The 11711-nt window shown below is 34.3% G+C and overlaps 1 protein-coding gene and 1 non-coding gene across 3 annotated transcripts in view; both read right to left on the bottom strand.

Moving 5' to 3' along the window:
- Window positions 1-5585: 5585 nt before the first annotated feature.
- Adss (adenylosuccinate synthetase) overlaps window positions 5586-11711 on the bottom strand; it is a 50449-nt gene continuing 44323 nt past the window's right edge. For both annotated transcript variants that reach the window (XM_076527568.1, XM_076527569.1), the window contains exons 4-7: window positions 8390-8753; window positions 6565-6957; window positions 6129-6385; window positions 5586-5993 (exon numbers count right to left, since the gene is read on the bottom strand). In XM_076527568.1, coding sequence (XP_076383683.1) covers window positions 5944-5993; window positions 6129-6385; window positions 6565-6957; window positions 8390-8753 — 1064 coding nt within the window. In that variant the 3' untranslated portion in view covers window positions 5586-5943. The remainder of the gene's footprint in view (window positions 5994-6128; window positions 6386-6564; window positions 6958-8389; window positions 8754-11711) is intronic.
- LOC117224530 (U2 spliceosomal RNA) lies at window positions 9215-9396 on the bottom strand. The gene has a single exon (XR_004491254.2). It is a non-coding gene; the product is annotated as a U2 spliceosomal RNA (small nuclear RNA).

The following is an 11711-nucleotide window of genomic DNA, read 5'->3' as shown; positions in this document are numbered from 1 at the left end:
CTATAATAGCAACATGGAGAACTTCAAGACTTTCCTTGATGTGATCGAAGTGCTCGACCCTACTGTGACAGGCTACGCGGCCCGTTACACCATTATAATAACATCCGGTTAAGGTCAAGCCGACTACGATCCACCTGGAGCAAGATAAGAGGCTGCCCCACGTGGAGCGAGATAAGCAGGTGCCCCACGTGGAGCAGGATGGTGTGACACCCTACACACCCCGTTACGTCATTATATCAACATCCGGTTAAAGGAGCAGCCGACTACGATCCACGTGGAGCGAGATAAGAGGGCGTATAAAATCACCGCACATCAAAGACAGGCCATTGAGTTGGAATCAGGGTCTTGACCCATACACACCGAATTGCTGTCCGTCGTTATTATTTTGTACTGTGTCCATTTACTGTATTATACATTCAAGCGTAACCCGCTTGAATGAAATAAAGTTTTTCATATATCTAAGTGTGAAAGTTTACGTCACACTACCAAGGTGGATTTTATTTCTAAACTTCCGCCGGAGGAGTCGCAGTTAATCCTACGCATGTTGGATCCTCGGTCTCTGCTTTGCGCTGCTAGAGTGTTAGGTAAGTGGTTGAATATCTGCAAGGATGATTCTGTCCTGAGACGAACCGCGAGACACTATAAACAGCGCATAATGCAGAGACGAAGAGAACGTTTTCCTACGGCAGCTGTTGAAAAACCAAGGACGACGGTACGGAGGGCAGTTCCAGTTCCTGCACAGGTGAGAGTAGTTGCACCTCATGTACAAGCTCGGCCAGGTTCGAGAAGTTCGACGCGTGGCAAACCATTAGAATGTAATGTTTTGTATTAATAAATTATTTAACCTGACGTGCTTCTTCCAGCAAATAATTATTATTATGTTTTAGTTAAGTAAGTGTAATATAATTTTTAATTTTTTTATGTATCTTGACCAGCTTCTTTAATAGTAGCAATTTTTTCTTAGTTTTAACATAGTAGAACTAATAAGTTGTATCTTGACCAGTTTCTTTAATAGTAGCAAGTTTTTCTCTAATTAGTTTTAATATGATGTAACTAAAAATAACTTAATAGAATTATATTTGACGATCTTTGCAGCCAATGCGAGTAAAGTACAACTATAGCAGATTTCTATATTTATCCGCATTTCATACCTACAGACACGGTGTCCATGAAAAGTATGTACGAGCGGACACCAACCAAGATGGCACAAAGATGTCTTGAAGACGTCTCAAAGACGTCTGGTGTAAAACATTCGGGAAGTCTTATTCTGATTGTTCCGTTGCGACAATCTTGAAACTTTTGGAACATTCGGAACTTTCGGAACTTTCAACACGAGTTGATATTAATTTGTATCTCTCCATATATCTTGAATTTTTACGGGGACGTGTAACTGGCATGCATTACAGCGGACAAACGATTTATGCTGTGTTTCGCGTTATGCAAGGTGTTTATATATGATGTATAATTTAAATATATCCCAGAAAAAAGTAGGAGAACGCTTCACACGCATACAAGGTGTTCCACAATTATTTTAACAGCCGAAAATGAGGGGTAGCTGAGGTCATTCTAAGTAACTTTTTCCTTTGCGAAAATGCAATCTGCGGCTTTGTTTACGAGTTATTAACGAAAAACACTGGCCAATGAGAGGTGACGGCGAGAGAGTCCGCAGCACGAGGCTTTGACAGAAGGTCGGGACGGACTCGAGCTGCGTTCGAAGTATTGAACAAGTCACGAAGCGTGAAATTTCCGGATTTTTTTTACCACGTAACAGTGATATTTTTAAGAAAAACGCTGTTCACCTTTACTTTAGAACGTCTGCAGAATATTTACTAATTTTTCGGACCCGAAATAATATGTAGTTTAACCGTGAGCGCCGTTTTAATTTTCTGGTGTGCATGATACATCACGTGTACCATATGAAATTTTTAAGCAAGGTGTACAGTGAAGATTAACAAAGTACGTAAATGATATTTTAATTTAAATAATTTCACGTCGGAACACAATTCAACGAATGATTTGCAAAGCTAATTTAATAAATAATAATCCTGTTAAAGGACGTAAGAGATTTGTTTGATAGAGAAATATGAAGAATATTATCAATAAGAAACTTACCCATTTAGTTGTAAATCTACTTCATGCACGGAAATGTGTGCAGGAGGATAGTGCATTGGCCTCGTACAGTGTATAATTAACTGCACAGCTGATCTGTATCTCTCTATTATCAATAATATTTATTTATAATATTTATAATAACTTTTCTGGGTTGATTTGTATGACCCTGAAAAGAGCCGATTTTTTAATGGGACATGTATTGCATTAATGGGACGAACTGCAGAAGACTGGTACGATGGCCGACAGTGTTTCGTTTTCCTACGAGCGAATGTCAACTGTTTCCCATCAAACACGAACATTGTTGGCCATCGTGCCAGTCTTCTACAGTTCGTCTCGTCAACGCGGTACGTGTTCTTAACGATAAGAACTTCGAACGCGTCGCATAAACAAATTGGTTCTTTTCTGGGCCATACATATTAACCTCAGAGAGATCGTCCATAAATATTATTGATAAGTGATCAGTGTTTAATGATAATGCAGTGAAAGTGAATGTTGGAATAGTCTGCCCGGAAACATCCTTCTGTTCGTCGTACATTGTACGAGGTCAATCCACTATCCTCCTGCACACATTTCCGTGCCTCAAGTGGATTTACAACTAAATGAGTGACTTCCTTATTGATAATATTCTTCATATTTTTCTAAGAAACAAATCCTTTACGTTCTTTAACACGATTATTTAATATTAAATTAGTTTTGCGAATCGTTCGTTGAATTGTGTTCGGACACGGATTTAAATTACAATATAATTTACGATATATTTTTACGATATTGATAAATTTCATTGATATTTTATTACGATATAATTTTACGATATAATTTCCGAACTTTGTTAATCTTTACTGTACACCTTGCTTAAAAGTTTTATATGATACACATGAGGTGTCATGCACACCAGAAAATTAAACCGGCTGTCACGGTTAAATTACTTATTATTTCGAGTACGAAAAATTAGTAAATATTTTTCAGGCATTCTGAAATAAGGATGAATAGCGTTTTTCTTAATATTATCACTGTCACTTAATAAAAGAAATTCGGAAGTTTACTCTCCGTGACTTATTCGTTCATTCGAATACAGCACAGAGGCACCCTTCATCTGTCACGCTCCATGGTCGACGCACGTTGCATTCTCATTGATCTGTGTTATTCGTTAATAACTCGTAAACAAAGCCGCATATTGCATTTTCGGAAAGGAAACAGTTACTTAGAATGACCTCAGCTATCATTTTCGTATTACGAGACATTTTTGTCACTGCTTCTTTACCGTTTATGAGTTCATTGCGTAGTTGAAAGTCGTGCCAGAGACATTTCAAAGTTAAAGTGACTTGTTTAGTTGTGAAAACTTAATCCTTAAATTTTCTTTCGCCATTTTGAGTGAAATGACTAGCCAAATATCAGAAGAGATTCATATCCGCCATTGCATGCTTTTGGAGTTTCACAAGGGTAGTAATGCAACAGTTGCTACCAAAAACATTTGCGTTGTTTACCCAAGTGCCTTAGATGTTCGTAAATGCCAAAGGTGGTTTTCTAAGTTCAGATCCGGTAATTTCGATCTTTCCGAGAGAGACTCACATCGATCAGGAAGACCAACAACTTTAGACAATGACGTATTAATTAATACTCTTAACCAACCTTGGTAGACCATCCGTTTTTTGATTGTTTGATCACTGCAGATGAAAAATGGGTCCTGTATGATAATCCAAAACGCAAAAGGCAGTGGCTCTCTCCGAATGAACCGCCACGAAGGACTGCTAAGCCAGGTTTACATCCGAAAAAGGCGCTTTTGTGTGTTTGGTGGGGTATTCGTGGAATCGTCCATTTTGAAATGCTTAAACCAGGAGAAACTGTTAATGCAGACCTTTATTGTGAACAATTAGATTGAGTAAATCAATCATTAATTGAAAATTATCCAGCGATTATCAATAGAAAAGGCATTATTTTGCAACACGATAATGCAAGACCGCACTGCGCAAGAAAAACGCTGGAAAAAATTAATGAATTGGGGTGGGAGGTACTGCCTCATCCACCATACTCGCCCGACATTGTGCCATCGGATTTCCATTTATTCCGTTCACTGCAACACTTCTTAACAAACAAAAACTTTCAAAATTTGGTTGATATGAAAAATGCCATCTCTAGATATTTTACTGAAAAACCAATTGATTTTTATCGATCCAACATTGCAAATTTGCACACTAGATGGCAAAAGGTTATTGCCAACGAGGGTGATTACATCATTGACTAAAAAGAAAAACTTGTAAGAAATTTATTTATTCGAATTTACTGTAAAAAAACGACATTATTTTCCAGTCCCCCTAATACAATGCTTGCTCGGCAAGGAAAACGAATTAGAACATCTACGTGGCAACCGCGTGGATACGATCCGTGGTTAACTACGCATGCTCACGCTATGCAGTCCAATCTTGAAATCTCTTACTCTTCGAGAGCGATCTTTTCCTTTTCCCAGGGAGGAAAACGGAAACGGTCGCTAATTACACATGGTGGAGCGTATCTCGCACAGAGAGCTAACGCTGTGGGTGTCTGTTTGTAGAACTATCTATCTGCCATAGACCTATGTATCCATCACAAATCCTCCTATTTAGACGACACCTTATAACCACCAGTGTAACTATACTTGTCATAGTTTTTGCTCTATATTATCCATATCATAAATTCTGATGCCAAAACAGATTTGCTTTTATATGTTGTAAATTAACGTCCTTATATCAACATCTTTTTCGCTATTAAATAATATCATTCGAAAGAGAAAGGTTCCAGTGCAGTGCGAGAATATCCCCAGTGAGCAATTCATCCAGAATTTGACTGTACGCTGTTATGTCAACTATCGAGCCATTCGTTTCCACACTTCACACCAGATTTGGCCTCAACATCTCATAAGTGTCAAATTCGAGCCAAACCTTGTAGCACTACCTCTTGTTAAAAGAGGGCAAGTCAGTCGCAATAAAAGCAGTCCTAAGCGTCATCTTGACAAAAAAATCTAGGCCAAAATGAAATATAGCAATGAAAAAACAGCTTCTAAATTATATATTTCTAAGTTTAATTTATTTGAAATAAAAATTTTTATCAATCATTCGTTTTTTTAAATTTCAAGATTTAAAAATCTAAAGGTCTTTATTTTTGTGTACATCTAATTCTAAAATGTTGAACCTACGTTATAATTATTTTAAATAACTTAGTACTATCAAAATCAACACATTTTATTGGATACAAAAATCATGATTGAGGATGTTTCTAGAAGAAGAATTTAACACATCTATGTGTTCTTTTGAGATACATTATTATTCAATAAGTTCTCATACACATTTAAAACGGAATAATTTTTTTATAACTAGGATAAGAGTTTGCAATTTTTTTGTAATTTTAGAGGAATTGGTTTACTAGACAATGGCTAGGAGATGTATTAGCAGTTGGCATATGTACACACATGTGAAAAAGTTACAGAATGTGTTGAACAGTTGTGCGAGAACATTTTTTATTGGCTTAAAGACAATAATAAAGATTAGGTAATTCGTCAAAGAAGTTTCAAATAAATATATTTTAATTAACATATCTTATTTTACATTCAAACAGAGGATAACATGATTTCCATGAATTATCCAATAAGGAGCAGCTCAAAAAATGAGACTGAGACATATTTTTCAATCATTGAATACTACTATAACTCGAAAGCTTAATGCTATGATTCTCTTTGTCATATAGCCCTGTGCGCTTGTTTCGTTAACTCGTTTAACAAATCAAATTTATCGCCAAACCTGTAGCGAACTGAATAAACGGACAAACACATTTCCATTGTTGTAGTCGAAAAGGGTAACGTCAAAGTGTGATAACACTATCTCGACTTGCTCCCACGCCTATCCATTTAACTGAAATAAAAAAATTTTCTCATGTCAAGTACAAAATAGAATAAAAAACAATCATATAATTCATTTAGACGCAGAACGCAGTAGACTGCATAAATTATGGATATATATAATGGATAATATTTTATGAAATATTACCTGGTATACCAAGATGTTCTTCTATTAATTGTATGTATTTTCTAGCATTCAGTGGCAATTTTTCTAGTGAACGTACACCTTCTGTCGTCGACTGCCAGCCATCGATGCTTTCATAAATTATTTCTACCTTTGCTAAATCAGAAGTACTACTTGGAAAATAGTCGATATCTTTCCCATTTAACCGATATCCTACACCAATTTGAATTTTTGGAAGAGTATCTAGAATATCTAATTTCGTCAAACATATTGACGTATATCTGGAATTATATTCATTTCTATAAATATGATTTGATAGACAATAGTTTACGAAAGTACTTGAACACTTGCATTTATATCATTTAGCACACTGTTGTCTTAATCTTAAACTGAATTGCACTTTTGTGAGTGACTGAAGGCAGGTTTCAGGCTTGTTGTATTGTATGAAAACATTCCTTACCCATTCACCATTGCTGTGAATTTGAGGAGCATTAGGTCTAACCAACCACATCGTCTCTTTCTGTTTGTGGTCACGCCAAATTCGTGACCTCTCCTTTGCAAAAGATCGCCTGTGGCATCCAGAAGTTCAGTGGGAAATGGTCCATCACCTACTCTTGTAGTATATGCTTTAACAACCCCAACAACATCTCCAATGTAAGATGGTGGAAGTCCAAGACCAGTGCAAACACCACCTATACTGCAATTGGAGCTAGTAACATATGGATATGTTCCAAAATCTATGTCCAGCATTGCAGCATTTGCTCCTTCCACTATAACCTTCTTTCCTTCACGTAATGCTTGGTGTAAATACTGTACAGTTTCTTTTACTAACGGTCGTATTCTTTCGGCATATCTGCAAACATAAAAAAAAAGTCATTTTATATCTTTATTTAAAAAGTTGAAATGAAAGCATTGACTATTGTGCTGTATCTTTGACTATACCACTAAACACAACTGTGAACATTTAATTTCTAGATTTGTATGAAATTGATCTCAATAACTACAAAAATGTTACAGCATATTCTGCTAACTGAAACCAATATACCTTGTAACAGTTATGAGACTTTTTTGGTTCTCGATATTTGTTTCAAGGACCGAAATCAATATCATAACTGCTTTGTACCCCTGGATGTAACCAATAAAAAAAGGGTTATAATAGTTCTTATCAATTCGCCCTGTACATTATGTAAGTATACATAATATACAGTAATAGGTCCTACACCTGCACACCTCCAGGCCACAGTTTGATCCATTAATGAGGGTCAATATACAAATTTTCTTTGTTCTGATCTGTTGATGATTCACTGCTGAGTGGGGATGTGCACGTCAACTTAGGGAGTAAGGAAAGTGTGTAGGGGAGCAGGTCCCATTACTGTATATGCATATAGGTGTAAAAATTAATTCGTAATCTTCACAATTAATCAATTGCAACTTTCTTTTAAAATCACATCTCTCATCCATTACATTAGACTTTTCAAGATTCAAAATGAAAAAAATATCAAGTGATTGGTCGATGCCAACAATGTAAGAATATAAAATATAAAACATATATTTTTCGTATTTCAATTAAAAACATATTCTTGAATTTAAAGAAATGATTTGCTTTGCTTTAGAAACAAGTTATTTAGGCTTATGGTACATGTGAAAAGTGATACCAAAGGTTTTGGAACACTGCGAAAAGGATTATTGTCAAATACAAAAGGAACTTGCTAAACAACTGTATGTCACTCATTGTCAATGAACAATTTCTAGCCACTTGCAGAAATTTAGAAGCTACATGTAGCAAAACTAACGTTCTCTAAAAGTTCTCCATATAGTCAAACTTACTCGCAAGAGCCTTCAAATTAACACCTGTTCCATATAATTTGGTTGATATACACTCTAAAACATATTGTAAGGTACGAAAAGCAATGATGATTTCGTTGTATCAAAAAACCACCATCTTTTATTTAAGAGAGAAGTTTAATTGTAAGATTGTAAGATTGTGTAAACACGTACAGTAAGATGGTTTTCAAGGATAGATTGTATTTTAATTGGTGTTAAACAAGCTTATGAAGAAACAGTCGCGAATTAATTTCTACATCTCCAATACAATACAATATCTTCTATCCTTTTTCACGTGGTCATTGTGTTTTCTGTGAGAAGATAAGTTGTGCATTAAGACAGTATAGGTGAAAATAATGTTGATGTTAGAAACAATTAATGAATTTGTATTATTCACATTGAAGAGCTGTGTTATTTTTTTATTACGTTTTGTTTGAAATAAGAAATGAAGAAATACGCACTCTTTGTACCGTTGGAGTTCTGCTTTCACATCAACTTGTAGCGCGGGGAACATTTTTTGATACGACGACACCAGCGATTCGAATTTTTGCGAGAACTTATCAAAGTTTCCAAGAAGATCGCCAATTCTAAGTCCATTTCTGGCCGCTTTGCTCGAGTACGTGGGTCCAATTCCTTTCTTAGTAGTGCCAAGTGATTGCGTACCTTTTTCCAATTCTTGGAGGCCATCGACTTGCTGGTGAAAATCAAATACTATGTGCGCACGATCGGAAATCACTAATCTTTCTTGCCAATTTTTTAAGCCTTTTTCTTCGTTGCTTTCTAATTCTTCGAAGAGCCCTGGGAGATGTATAACTACTCCATTTCCTGAAAGACATTCATTGCAGATACATAATCATCATAATATTAAGTGCTTACAATACATAATGTAATCTTTTACTATCCTTTCGGGATATAAGAAATTTCCAAATATTTCTTTGTACCATTCAAAGCACTTTCATTTTAATCACAGGTGTATGATCAACCAACATTTGTATTACTTCTTGTATACAGTGACTTTCAATGTATTGATGACAGATACTCTTTAAAACATAATTAACTCAGAATGCACACAAAAAATACTAAAGGTTGGTTCTTACAACTTTCTTATTTGGATCAGTATTGAAAATTTAAACAATACGTTGATCCATTTTTATTCTATCGATGTAGGAAAAATAAAATTTTACTGTAACTTTAAAAAATCGAGCAATATATCATATATTTTGGTAGCTTTATTTTAACTGTTTTAATTTTTTAATTCTTCTAATAATAAACATTTAAAAATTAGATTACGTATAATCAATCCCAACGTCACGGCAATGTTAAGCTGACTCGGAACAGAGGAGGAACAATCCCAAAAATCAAGTTAATACTTCGACTCCTTAATGAGGAGTGTATCGAATATTACACTGACAAGAACAAAAACTACACAGATGAGCTTATTGTTAGCTGTAAAAGGCCGAGAAGCGTTAACTTCCGTACCTCATGCGACGCTTATAATGCTTAAAACTGTCCATCTAGCAGTTGTATTTATAAATTTTCAAAATAACAGTTATATTCAAAAGTTTCAACTAGAGTCTTAGAATTTTGACACTTATTGTTAGTGCTCCAAATTCTGTGGACAATTTTTAAAATATTTCTGACTGAGATAACTAGATTACATATCAAAGATTAAGTATTGGAAAACTAGAAAATATATATCGACTTTTTGTTATTTACATAATTAAATTATTTGTTTGCATAATAATTTATTATCATTATATAAATAATAAATATGTTACAAGAAAATGTATGGAAGAAATTATGAAAAGACTTTCCAGGCCCTCCAATAATTCCCTCACTAGTTATCAGCGGACTATTTTAATATAGGTTGAAAGAGTATTGATATTCTTAAATTCTTTTAGTCTTCCCACTATTTAAAGTTTCGCCTACTCATGTTTGCTGCAAATACATGAAATTCATAGGCTAACTAAAAATACTTATTTGTTCTAAATAGGGGATGGTGACTTAACAGATTAGAAATCACGAGGTGACATCTTATTGGAATATTTGCGTTACTCTGATCAAACAATTTCCCGAACGATTTTATCTTATCAATCGGAAAAGAAATCTACGTTGTAGCTTTTTCATGGTTTCTGAGGGAAGGAAGTCTGTTCTGTTGCATTGAAGGCGTCTTGCATTTTTTTCTAACATCACTGAAACATGTTTAAGTGTTTATAAAATTACGAAAAATATACCATTGTATTTGAGAGAGATCAAAAAATTGTTCTATCTAAGGAACATTCGCATAGTTTTTACAATTAAAGCAGAAAAGGTCATTAAAGATGAACATTTGTGTCCAACGTATTCGAATCTATAAGAATAAATCATTAATTATCGAAACGCCAAATAGTTAAATGTGTTAAAAAGTCTAAAGGGGTTGCCATTAGAAACATCTTAAATATCATACAAACAATTCGAGATTATAAAGTAGACTTTTGTGACTGACTATACAAGTGACGCCGAAGGTCCTAAGAGAAGGAGAAACTGAAATTCATAAGAGCAACAATGATCGCAAACATCGTAATAAAAATGATATAACAGAATGAATAGATGATTGTCATAAAAATAACGGAGTACACGTTATGAACGGCGATGAAGTCATCAAAAGAATTGAAGATAATGTAAACGAAGGTCGCGATAAAGTGGACGATATTCTAACAAATGTTCGCACATATCTGAAGCATTCGTTGTTCCAGACAATTTCATAGGATACAAAAAATTTCACATAAATATTAATGTTATACAAATGTACATGTTTTCGTCTTAGTTTTAGAAATCGAGTAAATGTTAAAAAAAGATGATTGAGAAGTCGAATGTCTCGTGAATTTTGTGTATTTTACATACGACAAGAAGCAAACTTGAATACGTTTGTAAAATAACATTTTGTATAATAATAAGTTATGTACAATGTTTTACCTTTCTAAAAAGTATAAAACGATCCAGTTTGTTATTATTATTAGACTGCGGATTTTTATGCAAAATAAAAATTGTTTACCTCAATTGCAACGAACTAACGTAAAATAGTAGTTTGTTTTCTGTCTTAATATGCCTAAAAGATTGAAAATTTTGTGTTCCATCTGTACACTTTTCTGATAAATGCTTAAAATCCGCAGTGTAGTTACTAATATCTTTGTTCGCATTGTAGTTATTAATATCTTTGTTCGCATTGTACTATGATACTTTAAATCGACAACCATAAAGATAAACGTCGTCAGTAACTAATGTCAATAATTTTCAAGGCCAGAACTGCACTACAGATTAATCTATCGCAGTTTCTGTAGTAAAAAAAGATGTAACAAAATGAAAATGTGTTTTTAACATTCCACCACAAAATCATTATCGAAACTTGATGACAAGTTGAAAGAAAATTTGTGGTCTGTAAAGCAGTGGTGCAGAAAATACGTAAACAATATTGTACTAAGGTAGATATACGCAGGATTTATTGAATTCATAGCTTAAGTCCTTCGTTAATATCCTAAAAATTACTAAATGTCCGAAGTTAATATTTTATATTTAGGTCCTTTTACCCTTCCTCCTCACTTTTCCAAATGCCATTTTTACCAGCGACAGATCTCTTTCGGAAGTTTAACCGAAACAAAAAGTGAAAAAGTTCATACAGAAGAAAAGGCAGAGTACACACCTAGTATTAAAACAGCCTAACTGTTGTTACTATTAACTTTAAAAAATTTGTTTGATACAACTTTGAAATTAAAAAATATTTTATTTATTTTTGCATTTAATGTT

Source organism: Megalopta genalis, unplaced genomic scaffold (genome assembly GCF_051020955.1).
Source record: "Megalopta genalis isolate 19385.01 unplaced genomic scaffold, iyMegGena1_principal scaffold0026, whole genome shotgun sequence".
NCBI classification, from domain to species: domain Eukaryota; kingdom Metazoa; phylum Arthropoda; class Insecta; order Hymenoptera; family Halictidae; genus Megalopta; species Megalopta genalis.
Note: the sequence above shows the minus strand (reverse complement) of the source record. Positions and strands in the feature narration are given on the sequence as shown.